This window comes from Hirundo rustica, chromosome 1 (assembly GCF_015227805.2).
Source record: "Hirundo rustica isolate bHirRus1 chromosome 1, bHirRus1.pri.v3, whole genome shotgun sequence".
Classification (NCBI taxonomy): Eukaryota; Metazoa; Chordata; class Aves; order Passeriformes; family Hirundinidae; genus Hirundo; species Hirundo rustica.
In genome coordinates, this window is record NC_053450.1 from 133,866,496 (window position 1) to 133,887,524 (window position 21,029).

A 21,029-nucleotide genomic window follows, 5' to 3' on the forward strand; every position below is an offset into this window, starting at 1 on the left:
TAAAAACTTCTGTTGTGTCATCTTTATTGAAAGTAGCTGTGGTCTTTTTTATATTTATAGAGTTTGGTTCATTGATTAGTTTTATGTATTTTCAGCTGAAAATCTCTGAAAACTTATTATGCCTACTTAATAAATTAGCCTCATTTCACCCATTCAAATGTTAAATTTAATCTACAGAAAAATTCAAAAAATGATGGAAAAATTGAACCCTGATGCAACTGAATTCAATGAGACTTGTTTTAATTAAAAAAAAATAAGAAAAGCAATTTTGCCATCAGCAACAGAATATGCTCATGGGATGAAGAAATCCTGGCATTACTGAAAAAACATCAGTGACAATGATCAGCCATTGTCAGACACAGCAATTACAGATTACATTCTTCAGGGGTGGATCCAGTGTGTTTTCAAAAATTGGTCTTTTTGTTTTGTCTTTCTGAATTATTCCTTTCATGCCATTTAAAGAAAATCAGTTTAAAAGAAATCAGTTTGAATTTCAAAAATGGTTAACAACATTTTGTGTTGTTAAAGGGCAGTACTAGAAACTATGAACATAGGAGAAAAAAGGAGATCATCATATCTACAAAAGAAACCACACAGCCCACAGTCACGTAGAGGTCAGTCAGTCTTATATGGGTTTTGACGACAATTTCTAGAACAGAGTTTTGCCCACTGATTCATGGAAAACTAAGAATATGACAAAAAGGTGAAGCAAGGGAATATTCTTGCTACTGAAATAGGATGAAATAGTGTACATTTTAACTTTTAGGGGCACTTGGAACCTTTCATTTAGGGTTGGTTTAAGTTAAACTGCCTGTTTACGCCATTCCTCTTCCTGTCCTTCCTACGTGCATAAGTGCATGGCTATAAGGTGAATCAGACCCATGAGTGGATCTGGCTGAATCATTCTTCTGTTTGCAGTACTTTCCAACTGGATCCAATGCCCTACTCTGATGAACTTCACATCTTCAAAGACTTGCAGCACTGAGAGAACAGAGAAGAGTGGCCAAAGGGAGGGACTGCTTACAGTAAATGCTGCTGTCAACAGCAATTTGCATTACACAATAGCCAACACAGCCCTGGCTCTAGCTTCCTGAACAATGATTGTTGCTATCACTTCTTGGAAAGAATATTCTGGATATGATCTCTCCAAATGAATTTGGCATAAAATTCCTCAGGCCCCTTTAGCAATTTACATCTCCAGAGTTTTAATTCTGTCTCTCTCAAATACATTGGAGACATGTAGAAACAGAGAAAGTACTTTGCAGGCCTTGTAGAAACATTTTAAAGGCAATACCACTAGAATGAAGGATTCTTACATAAAAGCACGCCCATACATGCTTTTCCTCAATGCCCTTGCTATTCTTGAACTTTTCTTGGTCTTTGATCAGTATTTCCAGTATCTTGGGTCTCCCTCCAAAGCCTTCTCTTCCTTCTCACAAAATCTCTGAATGCTAGAATATACATTTAAAGGTTGTCAGGAAAAATGTAATTTCATTGCACTATGAAAGTGTCCATTCAACTTTTCTCATAATTTTCTTCCCTTTGGAGGCTCCAGGCTCTTCACTAGTATGAAGAAAATGGTTCCTTTTGACTGTTTATAGCAGCAGCTTTTCTAGTGTACTGTGCCTTTTTACCCTGGATCTATATGACACAATGGCAGATACACCATACATTGAAGTATTTAATGATGTGTAGTTTTATAAAACTTATTAATGTTATACAAGTAAGTGCCTAAAATGTGCACACACATTCAATTAATGTATTACAATAGTATATAGGTCTATTAATACACTGAATTTTGAAACAGGTACATAAACATAAATTAAAAAGTACATATGAACTCAGTTCATCAGTATTGAACAAAATCCTGCCTGGTACAAATGGAGAAGAAATTAAATACTGTCAATGGCATTTTCTTCTTAGCCCTATATAGATCTCCCTTACTGTTGCACCTGAATGCCTAAAAAGCAAAACACAGAATCATTTACGTTGAGTCCAACCATGAATCTAACACTGCCAAGCTTACCACTAAAACATGTCCCTAAGCACCACATCTACTTGTCTTTTAAATACCTCCAGGGATAGTGAGTCAGCCACTTCCCTGAGCAGGCTGCAGACTGGGAAGTGAGTTACTAAGATGTAGTTTACCAAAGCCTTACAAAGCAGAGAAGAGACTCAATATGAAGTCTCATGTTCTGGCTACAAGCATGCAATGGTAGCTTCTAGAGAAATGGCTAGATGTGACACAAAAAACCTGGCTCCTACTTGAAACAATCAGTAGGAAAGACATGCTTGAATGTTTGGATGTCCTGTGTAATTTTTGGAATAGCTTTTGCAGACTGTATGTAAATTTCATGTTGTAGAAGACACTTTTTTGTTTACCTCTGGGCAATGCTAGAGAGAAAAGTCTGAAGTGTGCTTAATGTCCCCAGCTGAATGATGAGCCTAAAAGGTCAGTTTGGATAGTATGTGATGATCTTGAAATTGGTTTGCCCCTGTAATTTATGTTATCAATTCAAACTGTATTAACTGGTTGAAATCAATGAAGTTATCCTATCTTGTACTACCTTCTGTAACAAGTGCATAGAGCTTATTACTTGTAAGACATTTATTTCATTCGTGGAAATATAAATGCAAATGCACTGAGAAACATACTTTTCCTGCTCTCTTAGAAACTTCTTAGATTAACATTGCAGCCCAGCTCCCTGTATTGTAGGGTTTTGGCCTCTGCCATGCATTACTGGTTTGATACATAATGCCACAGATTTCAATCAATGTTATACAGGCCACTATGTCCCCAGTTACTTTCACAGTATTACATTATGCACAAATTTTAAAAAAGCCAACTTTTAAGCTGCAATAATCGAATGGTAACAACCAGGAAAATATAAAATGTAGTATCCCTGTAGCTATTTGTCTGTTATTTATGACCCATGTAAAAGTCCAGAAAGGGAAAACACATTCATTAGCACCATGTATTACACATTTTTTTAGGCATATGTTGTTTTCCTGTTTAATACCAGAGCCATTACTAATTACAGCTCTCATTCAGAGGATTCCAGCAGTAGGTGGCATCAACAGTCCATTGCAGAAATGTTCCTGATGTTGAGTGAAAATATTTACTACTGAATAACATATTTCAAAGCAGATACTAACAAATGTATTATTCATTTACAACTTTCAGCCAGACCTATGCAATGTAAGGAAAGTAGGATTTAATGAGCTGACTAAAGTTATTAGGAAAATTTCTGTAAAAGCAAATGCATTTGGAAACCAATTAACATGAAAATCTCACCAAATCAATGGCAAGATTCAAATTACTATTTTTAGTGGTTTTCTTCCAGTCACACAATTGTACTGGCCCTGGAGTAAACAAAAACCCACATTTACCTGATGGAGTTATCCCACTGGAATAATTTGTGCAAATAAAGTTTAGCACATGTCAAGGGCTGCAGGCTTAGGTCAAAAGCATGGAAAATTTCCAGCATCAGAAACAAAAGAATGTGTTCATGGAACAAAAAATGGGAAATGTTTTATCGTTTCAAGTAAACAGAGACACACCTAGTGCTGGATAAGATGGTGATCTGAGTCTAAATATTCTTTTTTTAGACTGTGCCCAAGTCTCAGGAGAGATTTACCCTGTAAAGATCCCTGTCATTCTGCTTGTCCAGTTGTGTATGTTCAAGACCTGGCAGGAATAGACAGTTTATATCTAGCTCATAGGCCAAGGTCCCCACTCTGCAGACTGAAACACAGGCTGCAGGTGCTAAGAGGCAATGGGATGATAATTACTCTAGTTTTTGTCCCATTATAACTCTGAGATTTAATGAAGGGACATGCATGGCCGTGCGAAGCAGAAAGCATTCCTGGGCTCTACGGTGTCATCATTTTTTCACTTTCTGTGGTCATCTGGAGAAATGATTTATGCTTGCTTTTGCATACCAAGAACTGGGACTGAGACAATGAAACACTTGGATTTTAAAAGCAGGGAGTCAGAAGAAATAAATAATCAAATACCAAAACACTGAATAGATTAACATTTAAAATAAATGTTTTTGTTTTATGTCTTTGAAAATGACAAAATTGCATCAAGTATCTCATACTCCTGAAGTCAAAACGAAAAGTGAGAAACATCTACAGCAAACGTGAAAACAGAGCTCATGAATGAAAATTTCATGGCCTTGAGCATATTTACATACATAGACAGGAAATGTCCATATTTGATCACAGTCTGGAAGTTATGCTGGTTTGATTGACTTGGGTCTTAGCTTCCCAACCACTTCTGATTTTTCTTATCCTCTTCCTAAAACATGGGAGGAGCAGTACGCATTTACAAAGCAGAACTAGAATAGGAAGAAAAACTGCAACCATAAATGAAGGTGGCGTATACCAGATGAATTGGTTAACATCAACCCACTTATTCCAGGCAAACACCAGTGCATGAACAGTGCATAGCAGCAGGGCTAAATATCCCATCTTGCTCTGAAAAGAGAAAGAAAATAGCAAGCTGTTTATTTTTCCCAACTCGGCAGAAAAAGCACTCTGTTAAGCAAATACAGAAATCTAGATGGGCCTTGACCAACAAGACAGAGAAAAGAGACCGTTGGCTTTAAACTAAAAGGTAAGAACTGCAAGTCAAGACTCCAACTGTAGTCCTTTATGCCACTGCAGAAGAAAATGGACGAGGCACATTTTTCAAGTATTGCTGTGATACTTAGCTAAAATACAGAAGAGATTGCAGGTTATTCCTGAAACATGCTCAGTTGTGAATATCTCAATTTACAGATGCCATCTGTATACTAAATTACTTTAACTCTCTGATAAATCATTATGAGTTCAAAATCAGATATATTGATTAATTGATTACTTGCAAAGAAAAAATTTAAGCTAAATTAAAACCACAAACTCTGGTAAGTCTAGTACTATGGCAAAAGTGCTGCACAACTACAGGAAACTCAAGTCTTTCATTTCACTTACAGTGATACATTTAGCTCAGCTTGTTTACAAAATTCAGCAGTAAAGAAAATTTACTAGTAATTTAAAGTTTCTTGTCACTTAATAATCTTGTACTCATCAGTGAAATTGAATGCTGTCTTTCCAACTGCTGACTGTACAGAACATGATTTTTAAGTAATAAGGTTATTTGTTTGTAAAGTAAGTCTAACACAGAAGTATTATTACTCTTCTGGGTTTCTTCACCATATTCTTTCAATAGTGAAAGCACTCATGCATTTGGAGACTTCCTCCTATATTCTTGTCTATATTCTCTCTACACTTAGCTTACAAATGATGGACTTCATAGACTGTGCAGAATATCGAATCACTAACTGGTGATAATACCGTTCTGATCTGCTTTTGAAATATGATATAAATCCAATTTTCAAATGCCAGGTACTTATTGAATTTTCAGATTTTGGTGTTTGAGGACCTGATCCAACACCTGCTTAAGTCTAGTGTGACCATACTGATGTCAGCAGAACCATCCTGATTATTACTACATATGATGTTAGAGAATTGAGAGCAACCCAGGTGGCTGGGTTAAGGAAACAAGCACAGTTGTAGCAAACTTGAGACTGGCTAGATTTGATAATCCAGCAGCTGTCCTAAGATGTTTCTTTCAGAATACACTGTGTTATATGGCAAAAGCATTGACTGGTTCAATGCCACCTACTTCGAATTCAGCAGGACATGGGACATTCTGGTGAGATAAGATACCCAGATGACTTCAGGACGAGAGATAAGAAAAAGTCTCAAAGGGACAACTGATACTGGTCACAAAGTCAGGAGGAGAAAATAAAGTGGTACGGAGTGGTCTTTTCTTCCCATTTTATACGCTGAACACAACAGCCTGTTCTCCCAACAAAAGAGTAATGAAAAGAACATTACTCACAAACCAGTTAACAAAGAGTACGGAACAAACTTTTCAGTTGATTTCACTAACTCTGTGTTTGACATTTCTACCTCTTAATGATCTTAGCTGATAACACACAGTTCCACAAATGGGACTAACAACATGCAGTAATGACATTTATGCACACCTGAATGTAATGGAACTCTCTCCAGGTCAAAGAGTGACTGACAGATGGAATTGATGTTATTGCCAACAGGGCCAGCAAAGCAAGTCCCAGAATTCCTAGAGACACATAAATCTCCATTCTCCAAACATCATGTTCAATCCAGGCATTTTCTTTCTTTTGTTTGACCTGCCAAAAGAACACCATAAAAATTACAGACTGGCACACTTGGTATTTGTGTTAAACATAATTTCACTATTTTCACCATAATATTAATGAAATAAGCAAAAAACCCCAGTATTTTGGTTTGATTGAATGTCTTTGAATATTACTGCTATTTACTTCTGATTACAAAGTCTTCACTAGTATCTGCAGAACAAAGGTGAGCTTTTAGAGAGAGGAATTTAGACTTCATCAGTGTCTCAGCCCAGGAGAGCCTGATTCTGAGGTCTCTTAACCTGCCTTCACAGCAAGGATAAATCTTGGTTTTGACAAGGAAAAAACCCCACCTATGGCTAAACACCGTATCAGGGAGATTATAACAGGAAATATATTAGCAGCACTGCTTCAGGGAAGTAATTCAGCAGGCCTTCTTAATAAAAATATCCTGCCAGGGTAGTTGTTTAGCCCTGTTTTTTAAAAAACCCCACAACTTGGTACAACTCTGTGATTTTAATAAACTGATGTCAAAGCCTCTCCTATTTACAACTACTTGCAAAAGAACTTTGATCCTGCTAGTGATCACCATGGCATAATATGCCCCAAGTATGATCATTTATGCATCTTGAAGGTTGGAATTTCAAGGAAATTTCTAGTAATCCATTCAAGTCAGATTACCAGTAAGGCTAATTCCAGAGTTTTCAACAGGTAATTTGAATGAGAATCTACTGACACCATCATATTGTGCTTTTAATAATTTTTAATGATAAAGACTTTAAGCGTAATAAAACATACATTTGCAGTCTATACTTTATAGTGGAAAATTCCTAATACTGCTCTACTTATGGCACCCAAGGAAACTGAGCATTAGGAACTCTCTAGTTACAGAGGACACTGGAGAGATTTGCAAGCCAATTACTGACCATGAGTCAGAAGCATCACTGAAATCCAATCTTTAAACAAGGTAGTATGTATCAGTCCAATTGTGAGCCATCAGTATTCACAAATTTAGTTTGTGCAAATACACATTACTATGATTTACCTCATCCCTCCTTCACTGCTGGCTGATTCATTTTGCAAAGGTGTCTAAAAATGTGTTCAGTACTCTGTTTTTGTTTCTAGATTTCACCAGTCCAGAGAATATTAATCTACACTAAACTAACAGTGTACCAAAGACTTAAATGTTCATGTGAGAGACAATTTTGTGCATTTTACAGATGGAAAAAAATCTCAAATTAAGAAAATTACTTATTTAATATACATCGGCACAGCTGCAACGCTAACATTCTTTGGCAACTAGGTCCTGCTCCATCCCTGAACACTGCTCTCAGTGAATGTACTTGAAAATCAAACAAAGGCAATGAAAATGGCTTTTCCCCCAGCCAGATTTGCTTGAATGACCAAACCAAGGATTTTCTGAACACAGAAGGGTTGGTGTTTGCGTGCCCATCATACCTGCTGGAATGCCCAGTTCAGCAGCTTGTATCTGTATGATCTTCTCATTGGATAGCACAGGCTATAGCAGGCGTGCAAAGTAGCGAAGAAGAAACTGAGAAGTCCAAATTGTTTCCTTGATAACATCCATCTATCCAGCCACTGGGGAAACCTTTTATACTTGGTGCCAAAGTATAGCTGGAAACCAGCAGCTAATATTCCTGGTAAATATACTAGTGCTAGAAGGGTAATTGAAGTCACTGGTAAAACTTTGTTTATGACAAGGATTGGAATTTTATAGAAAACATTTTCCTTTCTGGTTACAAAAGGATATAGGACATCTCTCATGGAAGTGTAAATAAATGTTAATAATGACATCACAGATGCTATCTTCATCGGCAAGTGCCACTTAGGGAACAGATCCTGCTTGCAGTGCTGTTCTGAAGAGCGTTCAAACTCACCAAAATGGTGTGCTTGATGTAAATCAAAAAGTGCAGCTGCTTCTGATGGATTGGCAACCTGCACATCCACATTCTGGAAGGGACAGAACAGAAATATAAAGTGAGTTCAAGAGAAGATTAAAAACTTCAGTAATGACAGTATATGCCATCCTGACTTCTACAACTTGCTACAGTGGAACCATGTACAAAACATATGCACTATTAAAGACAAGGTAACTTGGAAATGTAACATTTCAAACAGCACAGTCAGCGCTTGAGTAAGGCACTTGTAGCGTAGATTTCCCATTCCTCATCATCTGCAGTGATTTTAAAATAGATTTTCATTCCAGGAAGATAACTATACTGCAAGGAAGGATTACATTATTTGAAGCATCATTTCAGCTTCTTATTCTCTACGTTATACATTTCAAATGTCAAATTTCAGCTACAGACTTATTGATGTAGCCAAAATACCCTGCACAAGAAAGGATGAAAGGACTATTTTTCTGGACCCTTTTTTGTGTGATGTGGAAAACTTCCTGAGTGCAATGCTGCTATCATGAAGATTTTCCCAAAGATAAATTTTATATTCCTGTGTAAAAATCCAGATTATTTCTATGGAGTTTTGCTCATCTGACAAGATACAATTAGCAGCTACCCTCATGTAGTTTTTAGCTGCCCCAAACTTTGTTTATTTTTTATCATGGACTGTGATTAAATTGAATGAGATGTTCTTTATCTTTTTATCTCTTCATGTCAATATTGTGACAACACTACAGAAATATTCATGATACGCCAGTGTGATGGTAACACTGTCTCTGGACAAAACTGAATCAAGGATTGCAATACTCCATGTGAAATACGAGCTGCTTTTTACAGAAACATTACCAAGTAGTTAAGATTTCCTGTATTTCTTCTTGGCATGATGTTCTGACCTGCATTCTGATCAATGGCATGATTACCACCTTCCCTCTTCTCCATTGTGGAGACTCCCTGCAAAACAAACACAGGATGTAAAACAAGTTTTGAAATGCCATACTGGAACTTTGAGGTCTATTTTCCCTCAAATTGTTTTCTTCCTTGTCCTCTACACATTTGCTAGAGAAGGTACAGTCAGCTAGGGAAAGGAAAGTCTGTCCTCTGAGAATGGAAAAAGCTCAGCTTATTTTCTGAGGAAAGCAGAGAATGAGAGAGCATAAATCAACAGAACAAAATCACTAATGAAAAATAATATTTAAGCCTAATATCCCTGTCACCAATGAAATTAATCCATTAATTCAAGTTTTTAAATTACAACAAACTTGCAGAAAAAAACATGTAAAATGTTGTGAAGATGGATTTTAAGTTCATGGAACTTGCTGATGCAAGAAGCCCATGGAGTTGTGCTGTTTCTAATACATTTTATGGTTTAGGATTGGTCTACCTGACAGTCACTCTGGAGCTTTAGAGGTGTTCTTCCTTCAAGATTGTCAAGCTTCAGTACTCATGGTGTTCCCAAGTATTTTGGCAATACTCATCACAAGTAGCAGCAGAAATGGTTCTAAGCTATTAAGGATGACAAAAAAATCAGATGGCAGAAAAAGAAAAAAGGAAGAGAACTGATAAACTGAAAGAGATGTTTCTGAAAATCCTAGATAGCAGGAAAAACAGTATTTTGAAGAGTGTAAAATAACTACAGGGCCTTCAAGGACCTTGCAACAAGGATTTCCCAGGTGTACATCACACTGTTGCACACTGCAGGAAAAGTCACTGGCACCATGCTACTAGAAGCTTAGAGTGCCATACTACTGGGTGACTTTCTGTGACACCCTTAAGAAAATTACCAGGTGGCTCCTCCATGTACTTTCCTACTGAACAGCTGAATGACTAGATGTTAAACTGCTTTTCTAACTACTGATTCTTTTATATGCATAAATCTTTTGGGAAATTATATGCAGAAATCAATATTTGACACCTTCTTTTACTGTGCCTGGTTCCTTCAGTGGATGAGTCCTAAAGTTTTTTACCTTCTGCTGTGAGGGTTTGCTCTCTGCCAGGCCACCAGGCACCTGAAGTTGAAGTATTCTTTTGTGAAGTGTTCTTTTCCTTAGTATTTCTCTTTGGATTTTTCCCTCCTGGTAATCAGCTCTCCCTTTGAGCATAACCTTTCAGACAAGTGTTGCAGATAACGGTCAACAAGAGTTCTGTCTGATGGTCAGGCTGTTAACCCTTTCCTGCACCAGGTAATGGTGTAGGAAAAGGTTATCCTTTGTATATCCTGCACACAAGAAAGCATGGACTGATGAAGGCACATCCTCTTTTTTCCCCCCTATTCCTAGGGCTAGTCCTGGTGATTTTATCAAAAGTTTTGGGGTATCACATATCTTCATAAAGCCTCAGGTTTTAGAATTTCTACTTCTACATGTCTAAATATTTAATTTCTAGCTGTTACAATTCAAAGAATAGTTTACAAAAAGAACTTAGTAGGGTGAACTTACCTGTAAAAAAAACCTAGTAACAAATACAGTGAACCCCACATCTATTTTTAAGGAAGGGCAGTCACTGTTTCTGAGGCCTACCTTCTGGCTTCCACAGTGTCTTAAAGGTCCAAAAACATAACTTAGTTTGGGAGGCTCTGTATGGAAAAGCCTGACTCACCCAGTTCTCATGCTCCTATCACTCTTCATTCAGAAAATTTAGAAACAAAGACTCCATTATTAGTTTCCAGTTAAAGGTTTATATTGATGAGGATTTAATAAAGGAGATCATGATGTGAAGAAAAGTAACCCACGAGCTAGAATGCCAGCTGCTGATCCTAAAAATTGATTTATTGGTTCTTTTGGGATACACTGTTTAATACAATGTTAAATACAGCATAAAAGGTTTATGCAGCAGAAAACAAGACAGAAAGAGAAGAGAAAGTGTGTGCGAATGATTGCACATGTTCATCCAGGGAACTATGGGTTTCAGCCATGTGACTGCGTGCAAAGAAATTCAAGTGCCAGAGCATCATATTCCACTTGCCTTCTGATACCAGTTAACATGAATTTATTTCCCAGTAACAAAGCACAGTAATAGCCTTTGAAAATCCTAAGAGCACCTACTATTCACTACTCAGTGCCTCATAAATTGCCAGAATGAAGTCATCTAGACTATATGTCTTTCTGGAATACATCTGAAGAAAAATTAAGAGTCCTGCAAGAGACAGAATTAGTAATCTTTCACAACTGTTGTGAAAGAAAACCGTTATATTTATGTCCATACTCAGTGCATATCCCTTCTGCTCTGGGAGGCAGCTGTCAAAGAGGGTGGAGGGCTGCAGAAAGCTTTCCCGCTGCAGAAAGCCAAGTTTCCAGCGCTGTGAGTACGGTACTGAATTTTGTACAGAGACAGCACGTTCAGTGTAACGCTGAGCCATCAGGGATCCACACTGTGCAGACATTATCCCGGGAAAACATCATCCCAAGACACCGGGAGGTTTTCGCGAATAAGGGGTTTCAGGGCTGGCTCCACGAAAACAGAAAAATGGGTAAAATAAACAAGCTATGATAAACCCGAGGAGGCGACGAAAGAGGCGCGGGAACAGTGCCTGCACCTCCCTCTCGGCACTATCAGAAAATTACAGCACGAAACTGCTGGGCATGTGTCTCGCTTTCCAAGTGCCCGCTGCATCGTGCAGGCACTCGGCACTCCAGCTCATAACTTTCCTAGCTCTTCAAAAATTCTGCTGAGGTCGGTGGAAAACCGAATGAAAGCCCAGAGGGTGGGAGCCGGAGAGCGTCGCTCGGCGTTCCTTCCCGGCCAGGACGAGCCCGACCCGCCGGGGGCTCCCGGCCCGGCCCGGCCCGGCCCGGCCCGGCCGCGTGGCGGGCGGGGCCCGAGTCGGGACGCGGCGCAGCCCGGCCGGGCGGGCGCACCCGGACACCTCCCCGGCGGCTCCGGGCACGGCCGGCCCCTGTCCGCCCCCGGGCTCACTCACCTCGGCCCGGCAGCCCGGCCTCTCCTTCCCGCCGCAGGTCCCGCCGCGGGGGGCGGCAGCAGCGGCGGCCCCGGCTCGGCTCCGTGCGCGGGGGGGCAGCGCCCGGCGGCGCCGCTCGGAGGGGAAGGCGACCTCGGGGCAGCGGCGGAGCGCCTGCCGGCCTCTGAGGAGATGAGAGGCGGGGGGGCCCGGCCGCAGCCTCCACCTCCCCTCCCGGCCCCGCCTTCCGCGCCCATCTCGCTCCCCTCCGCCCGGCGGGTGCGAGCCGCAGTGCCTGCCCCGTCCCGAGCGGCGCAGGGCGGCGGGACGGCGAGGCCTCGGGGAATCCCCTCCGACACCGGCCGGCGCAAAGAGCGCCTGGCCGTGCGTCTGCCGGGCCCTCGGCCGGACAAAGGGCGCATTCACCTGCTCCCTCCCCGCCCCGCTGCAGGGAGGAGGAGGAGGCGCCGAGGTGCGCTTCCCCCCCCCGGCGCCCCTCGCCTCCACCGGCCGGACGCGTGCCGGCAGCCCCGCCGCCGGTGACGGGTGCGCTCTGGGGTCACAGCGCGCTCCGGGCCCGCCAGTGGCCCGAGAGCCTTCGGATCCCGGGAACCCGTCTGCTCTCCTTTCAGTCCCTTCTCTCTTCCCTGCCGGTTCCTCCAAACGTGTCACTCTCCTAACCTGACAAAATGCCCTATTAATCCTGCTTCTCGTACGAACAGTCCTCACTTTATCCACCCCCCCAAAAAACAAACAAACAAACAAACCCAAAAAAACAAAACAAAAACAAAACCCCCATGATCCTGTAAGCTTGTTTGTTTGGCTTTTTTAAACCTGTGCTGGCGATTTTGAAAAGGCAGCTGTCTCCTGAAATTTTAGTCACACAGTAGTGTGAACTATCATTGTCTTGTGAAATCTCTGTTTCAATGCATATTTTGACATCTAGTGACTTCCTGAAGTTGAAGAACACATGGCCAGTTCGTGTCAGAAATGTTTTCATGCAGAGCTCATTGTATCCTCCTCAGGATGTCTTCACAGAAATTATGCCAAAATCCATGTCTTGGGAGTAGATTTTTTTTTCTCCTTTTCAGTAGATGTTAAATGAACGTAGACTCCAGCTGAAAGCTACATCTGGAAGAAAAGAGGAGGTTGCTTTAGAAGGAATAGAAGACAGAATAATTGTATCTCCTGTGTGAAAACCTCAACTTCTAAATTTTTTAGTTACCTTCATTAGCATGTTTTTCTGTGCTTTGTATAAAGGCTATTTCCCAGGTGTTTTCCATTAGTTACTTTTTTTTGCAGGGGATGCTGAGTTGGGTTTGCTCTCTGTGCAAGTGCCGCTCGATTTCCTTCCCGGCTGCTCTTTCTCTCGGTCGGTTTGGGATTTCCACGCTTTCCCATCAGCAGGGTGACGCCTGGCGGTGGGAGCGCAGGGGAGGAGGCTGCCTGTGGCAAGGTGTGCCGGGCGGTTCCAAACCCCGGCTAAGGAAACTTTGCAATCCACAGGGCTAAAAGCATGTTCCTAGCACTCCTGGGGCTTTGCAAAGCACTTCTCTGAAGCCCTGGTGTAAGCTAGTGTTATGGGAACTACATTTATAGAAGATAGCGCAAGATGCTGAGAGATTGCAGCATCTGGATATCCTGTCTCAAGAACAGAATATACTATCTTAAGGATAGAATATCCTTAAGGAATCCTTAGCCTTTTCATAAAAACACACAAGAGCTCAGCTCCTGCATACGCATTCTCAGAAGATGAGACAAAAATCCAGCCGAAGTGTGAACCTGGCTATTAAATGAGTACATGGTAAGCTGTTCTGCACAAATGCTTTTATGTATCTCTGGACAAGCAATCCCCACTCTAGTCTGCATCCCGACTGCTGTTAGGTGCCTATCTGTGGATAAAAACCGAAAGCTGATTTTACGTGGGTGTTGACAAAGTGGAAGTAGATTCAAATGCTAGTGAAATCTTTCCTTTCATGCCTACCCTAAGGCATGACTTCCACATCACTCAAAATACCACTTATATTAGAATAGTTACTGGAAAGCAAACTTCATGGCAGTCCCACAAACCATTACACCCAAATGATAGCACTCCATGCTCGCAGCTTTGAACTGGTATTTATGAGATGTGCATTGTAAGAAGTCTGAGGCTGAAGGTAGGAAGCACCACAGGAGTCAGGAGTTGATTCAAAATGAGATAATTTCTCTTGGCACATGCAGAATGGGCATGATGTCACTGACAAGAATGTAAAGTTGTGCAGGTTTGGCTACCTACAGAGTTTTAGAATAGCGTCAATATGCTTTAACTCTTGTAGGAGCTGGGGGGAGAAAGAATAATACTTTTGTGGTCGCTGAAGTGTGTCGGGTTTTTTGCCAGAGAACAAAAATATCTGGTGACACTGTTTTAGCCTGTCTGTGTTTTATTCCTTCTATATTCTGATCAAAGTCTATGTATGATGTTGACAACTAACATGAGTGAATGCTTGATTACATTTTCTGGAGGAAAGAAATATTGCATTATTGACAAGATTGCCAGACAGTTCTGTAATCTTGATAACAGTTTCATGAGAGTTTTTACATGGAGAAGTCTGTGGTCAGGACAATTTGTATGCTTCTGCAACTGTTCTTTAAACTGGGAGTTCTGAGAACCACTTGCTAAATGGCTGGAAAAGTGGTGCAGTATTCCAGTAACACACAGACCTACATACAATCACACTAACAGTCTTGCTCTGAGCTTGTGGAGTAAGCTAAGTGTAATTGTTAGTGTCAGCAAGATGACTTCAGCATGCCCTTGGATCACTCAGGAATGATGCTACAGAGGGGAAAGTGGTGTGGAAAGGTGGAAACAATTCCCTGTAATTTACCAAGTGCAAATGGGCTGGGCTTGCCAGGTTGAAATGCTTAAAGGGTAATTGAGTTTCCAGGATGGCACTTGAAGAGTTCACTACCAGCTCTTGGTAGTGCCAGTGAGTGTCAAAACAGACAGGGTTCACAAATGGCAGTTTTGAGAGGAATGACAAGATTTGTCATTACAAACAAGCCCTGGATCTGCTGGTAGATAAAGCTAGCACTGAGAGATAAGAGAAACAATGGGAAGGATTCTATTGATTGATGAATGGAAAAGAAGATACTTGCCTTTACAAACAAACCATAGGTTTTTTTGTAAACGAAATTGAATACTGAAAGATGAAAGCAACAATGGGGAAAAACCCATAAATCCCATAAAATTAAAAATTAGGGGGCTTATACATTAAAAGGGGAATCTGAGGTCTTAGGCATTTCGGGAAGTCTGTACCTCTTAAGTACCTCAGCCAGTGGGGGAAGAGAGAGGGAAATGTGGCCGGGAAATTAGGATAAAAAGGAGGCTGTGTCCTCCAAAAAACTGAGAGACCCCAGGGGAAATGCCCCATGGCCTCTTCTTCTATTCAAATAAAGTAAAAGTACTCCTCTGTCTTCTTTTTGGACATAAACCTCTGGTATTCGTGGATTAATTTTCCTAACAGTTTGAAGGTTCACATTGGGTACTAGGGAAATATTCTTTGCTGAGACGATGATGAAAATCCTCATTGTGTCCATTGCTTTTTGTCTTTCCTTTGAACTCTACTGAGAAGAGTGTGGCTCCATATTCTTTACTGTCTTCCTCCCTCAGGTAGTCATATGTAATGTTAAGAGCTTCCATGAGCCTTCTGATCTCCAGGCTGAATAGTTCCAGCTGTCTCAACCTCTCATTGTAGGAGAAGTGCTTCAGTCCACAATGACCTGCACAGAAGCAATTTCAGTACATCTGTGTCTTGCTTGTACTGAGGAGTCCAGAACTGAACACAGCTATGCAGATGAGTCTCAGAAGAGCTGAGGGAAGGGGAAGGAGGACCTGCCTTAACCAGCTGGCAGTGCTCTTCCTATTGCAGCTTAGGACTGATCTGGTATTGACAGGGGTCTTTCTTTAAGTGGGACAATGCATACAAAATTTAATTGCATTAATGATTTTGCCCATGAAAATAATGTGAGATGACACCAAGAGGACTCATGCTTGGAATTCCCAAACTCAGCAGTCTGCGAAAAAGAACATAAAAATGAAGGTGCTACAAAGAATCATGTATGAATTTGGAAAACTAGGAAAAAAATTGAAAATTCATTTTGAAATGCTATCAAATCTAACCTGATTTTGAGAATTACAGCCTAAGAAACTTCAGTGTTGACCCCTAAATAGGAGTTGGGAATGGAAGTGGCAAGTTCCCTGTGTTCATGTTGTGAGTAGGAGTTCAGATGCAGCTGGTAGAGAATGCTTGTGCCTTGTGGACTAAGGCCATTTGAGAATAGGGACATCCGACAACATATTTGATTTACTGTCATTTAATAAGCTTTTTTATCCAAGGGAATATGTCAGAAAGAGATCAAATAAGCATACAACTGCTGTATTCCCCGCTGAATGAGTATGTAGTAAAGGACCAGCTGTTCTTAGTGAGTAACATTGTTAAAGTTAAACAAATTTTTTACTTGGCCTGGATTTATCACACAAATCCTGATTCAAAGAAGTGGCACTCAAGCTGCTTGAAATAGTTGAATTCCTCTGGAGGATTTAAGTCATTTAAGTCAATGGGAAGCTGAGGAAAACAATGATGGTGAAAAGACGGAGAGGCTCAAGATTGCTTGAGAGGGCTGTTCATCCTCATCCAACATGCATAAGAAACAAAATTATGTACTACTTCTCTTGAATTATGAGACATCAGCAAAGTGACATGACACTTAATTTTTTAAACAGTGATACTTTTAGACATTGTTGAAAGAACAAGTAAACACCACATGACTGCCACAGTTAAAGTTCAGTGAAATGAGTTGAAGAACAACTGAAAGTAGAGGAGAATAGCAGTATTTTATTTTCTTATTCCCAGTAAAATATTGCATTCTGGATTTCAAGTATATAATTTCCAGACAAATACAGGAAGCACTTCCATTATTAATTTTTTGAACCAACACTTTTCACAGCATTCCTTTCTGATAATGGATGTCATTTCTTGGAAACAACACAGAAGAATTTGTTTTTTATTTAAGAAAAAAATTGATTCAATCATAGTGATATTCTTTGCGTATAATCATATGCTCTTAAAGAAATGCTTGCCCTTTCCAGTGTGTTTGTTCTTTTTGCTTACATAACATCTAAAAGTGTACTGTTATCCCTTGAGGCAGCTGTGGTACTTCTCTGTGGTGTCTTGTTGATTTCAGGATTTTGCCACACACATGCCACTGGAGTATAGAGCTGACTGCCTTAAAATACTTGTAATAATGAAACCAGTGATAATAAAAATAACACTAATTTATATACAGATTAACAACAGCAACAAAGCCACAACAACCCTGAAGCACTTCAAGGCTGTAAAATGCAAAGAATACAAGGAAAGGAATAGACTCACAGTGAAAGTGTTTCTGAACAAAGACAGACTATTGGTCATGCAGGTTTTGGTGTTGTGATTTTTTTTTTTTTTTTTTTTTTTTTTTTTTTTTTTTTTAAACTGGAAAACTTTTTTCCTAAATCTGATTATGTAATAGCAAACAGCAGTGATATGTTTTCTGCTGTGGTATATGTGGGTATTAATTACCTCTAATTGTTAAAAAAAGATAAGGTTTTACAGTATTTCTAAAAGAATCCATTGAAATTAAAATGCTTTGGAACATATCTTGTGAAAAAGTGTGGTTTATTGCTCATTGATGTGGTTCTTAGATGGATTCTGTGGCTGTCATTGTTTAACCCTAGCCAGCAACCAAGCTCCGGGCAGCAACTTCCACGCTCCCCCTCAATGGAATGGGCAAGTGAATTGGAAAGGTAAAATGAGGTAAAGACATTTTGACAAATAAGAAAAAAGCTGTGTTCACAAGCAAAGCAAAGCCACTTCCCATGGGCATGCGGGTACTCAGCCATCTCCAGGAAAATAGGGCTTCATCAAATGTGGTGATGACTTGGGAAGACAAACGCCATCACTCCAAGCATTGCCCCTTCCATCTTTTACCCCCAGCTTTATATGCTGAGCATGATGCTGTATGGTCCGGGGTTTTGCTTGGGTCAGCTGGGGTCAGCTCTCCAGGCTGTGTCCCCTCCCAACTTCCTGTGCCTCCTCAGACCACTCACAGATGGAGTGGTGTGAAGAGCAGAAAAAGCCTTGTCTCTGTGCAAGCCCTGCTCAGCAACAACAAAAACATCTCTCTTTTATCAACTCTGATTGCAGTGCAAATCCAAAACATAGCCCCATGCCAGTCATTGTGAAGAAAATGAACTCTACCCCAGCCAAAGCAGCACAGTGGTTTAGGAATGGCATTCTAATGTCATTGCACTTCCCACAAGAAGTTCATTATACTTCCCATGAGGAGGTACAAAGGCATGTGGTGGCACAAAATCGTCAAAATGTTGTAACATCCCTCCCACAACCATGTTCTTTCCCAAGTCGTCTACCTCAGAAATTTATCAGAAAATCTTGTTCCAATATCATATTTTAAACTCCTTACAGTTTGTAATGAATTTTTTGGCACTACACCTACTACAAAAACCTGCCTTTTTTTTTTTAATCACCTTAGTGCCTACAAACCCTAGACCCTGGTGTCAGATGTGCTGCAAACACAAACCATGGGCACTGACACCTTCTCTGCAGGCCCTGAGGTAGGTTTCACACTAGAAACAGTAGGAGACAGGTGATGCAAGCACATGGGGAGGAAGCTGAAATGAACATGGTTTTAGGTGATGAGAGGGTGATGGTTTGGATGTCAGGCTGTGGTGATAACTGTCCGGTGTGATGATAGCAGTCTCCACTGCTGGATGCCATTATAATAGCAACAGCTTCCTAATTTTAAAGAGGGATTTGAAAGAAGACAAGGAATTGGCTTTGATAAGTAACTGAGAAATTGATAAGTAATTTCTCAGTTACTAAGATGTCTTTGTGAAGTGAGCAGGTGGGAGGAATTCTTAAAACTCTATGTTAAATGTACTGAGGTACTCAAAAAGACTAAGTTTGTCAGATGATTGTAAGAATTTTGATACAATCTAAACAATTGTGGAGCAGAACCTGCTGATACATTGGAAATTACTTGAATGCTTTAATTAAATTATCCCATTAGTAATTTAAATGTAGCAAAGTTGTCTGCCATCCAATTTTTGGAAAATACTTTTTTCTGTGGAGCTATTGCATTAATACATTTATTATGGTTGACTAGTAAGGGAATTGTTGCTCTCATGCAAAGACTGACAACACAATTACACATATGTCTTCAATGTGGAAGTAATTGTGCTAATTAGAGCTTGTTAAGTTGGATATTTTGCCAGATTTGGAATTAGTTTTCAACAATTTTGCTGCTAATATTGATATTATATATCAGTTGTAAGTTCTTAGAGCAAGAGTATTTTAAAATCTGAGCAGTTTTCTTATTTACAAAGGAAAAGACCTTTTGTCCCAAACTTAATACTGGAATTCTAGTTTTGGATTCTGACTGTTCAATATTACTGTCCTGCCATCCAGAAGCACTATTCTGTGTGACTAACTTCATGCTACAAATAACACTAGATAGCTGAAGCTAATTGTCAGAAATAATCCAAGAGATTACACCTAAAATGAGATATTTGTTTGGACTTATTCCCACTGCCTGGGGCACTGGTCTACTCTAGAAGCAGAGCAGGGACTCAAAAAATTACTGGAGCAGGAAATGAGGCAGGGCTGGAACAGACAGGGAACTCAAGCAGAGCAAGAACAGCAGGCTCTAGCATGCTTCAGGTTCCAGAGAAAAAACTGTAAGCTTCCACCTAACAGCCATCTGTCGCAAATGAGCTTTGCAGAAAATGCAAAAAACTGGGTGGAGTGGTACCACCAAGTGGTTGTGCTCTCATTCAGAGTTGCTTCAGCAGACTGGAGAAATGGACCAATGTGAAGTTGAGCTAAGTCCTGCACCTGGGGAGAAATAAACCCATACACCAGAATGGGCTGGTGGCTGACCAGCTGGAAAGAAGCTTGGCAGAAAAGGCCTTGGAGGTTCTGGCGGGACACCAAATGAAGATGCGTAACCTTGGAACAAAGAAGACCATCAATCTCTTGGGAGCAGGAAGCAGAGAATTGCCAGAGGGCTGAGGGAAGTTCTCCTCGTCATCTCTCAATTCACGTCTGCAATGCTGTGTACAGTTCTGGCTCTCCATACTTGATGAGTTCAGTGAGGGCTGACAAAGTCAATTAAAGGATTGGAGCATCTGACATAAGCAAAGATGAGCTGCATAGCTTGGAGGAGTAAAGGCGTGGGAATATTCTATCTATGTGTAAATATCAGGGAAAAAAGAAGAGATAGACATTTCTTGATGACAGAACAAGAAGCAATGGGTACAAATTGAAACACAGGAAACTCCATTTAAATTTAAAAGAGATATTCCTGATGTGGTTGAGATTGCATTGATTGTGAAAAGACTGAAGTGAAATTCCACCCTAATGACTGGATGGTTTCAGGAACTGGACTTGAGAGTGCACTAACTTGGATATAGAGGTTGAGTGAGGACACAAGAGCTTGATGAGAACTTTAAATTCATATCATAGGAAGTGTAGTCAGAAATCTCCCTTTGGGTAATTTATTTTTTTGTTTGGTTATTGCCCATTCTTGAATTCTAGAGTAGAGTTATGATTTTCGTCTATCTTGCTATTTACTTTGGCAGACTGGTTTGACTAGAGTTGTTGACCTAAGGTGACTTACCATTAATGGTCCTCTGAAAATTCTGCCTCTGCCAATTTTAATCAAAATCTCAATGAAAATGGAGGCAGGGAAAGTTGGTGAGAGAAAAGATAGACACTGACTTAGGTTTAATCATTGCAGGTGGACAAATTTAAGCTTTCACTTCACAAAGACATGAGGCTCAAGCCAGAAGCTCTTTAAACAATTTAGTAGAAAAATTGCATATATCTTGCCTCCTATCTAGTTTCATAAACAGTATTAGAATATGAGACAGTGAAGAGAAACCCAGTCTCAGTATTCATAAAGAGCAGCAAAGCTAGGGAAACAAGGTTTTCTTAAAATGTTTTATTATTT

At 40.3% G+C, this 21,029-nt stretch overlaps 1 protein-coding gene across 4 annotated transcripts; it reads right to left on the reverse strand.

Annotated features, from left to right (window-relative positions):
* Positions 1-1,813: 1,813 nt before the first annotated feature.
* On the reverse strand, positions 1,814-12,089 carry STEAP1 (STEAP family member 1). Of its 4 annotated transcripts, XM_040069641.1 has the most exons (7): positions 12,006-12,060; positions 9,471-9,592; positions 8,936-9,040; positions 7,629-8,141; positions 6,039-6,203; positions 4,391-4,482; positions 1,814-4,303 (listed from the first exon to the last, which is right to left on the reverse strand). In XM_040069641.1, exons 3-7 carry the CDS (start codon positions 9,026-9,028, stop codon positions 4,225-4,227), a joined length of 942 nt encoding a protein of 313 aa, XP_039925575.1. In that variant the 5' UTR covers positions 9,029-9,040; positions 9,471-9,592; positions 12,006-12,060; the 3' UTR covers positions 1,814-4,224. The 4 variants fall into 4 exon arrangements, with proteins under 4 accessions (XP_039925575.1, XP_039925550.1, XP_039925559.1 ...); XM_040069616.1 differs by having other exon boundaries at positions 1,814-4,482; XM_040069625.1 differs by lacking the exon at positions 12,006-12,060 and adding an exon at positions 10,054-10,157 and having other exon boundaries at positions 1,814-4,482.
* Between the last annotated feature and the right edge of the window lie 8,940 nt (positions 12,090-21,029).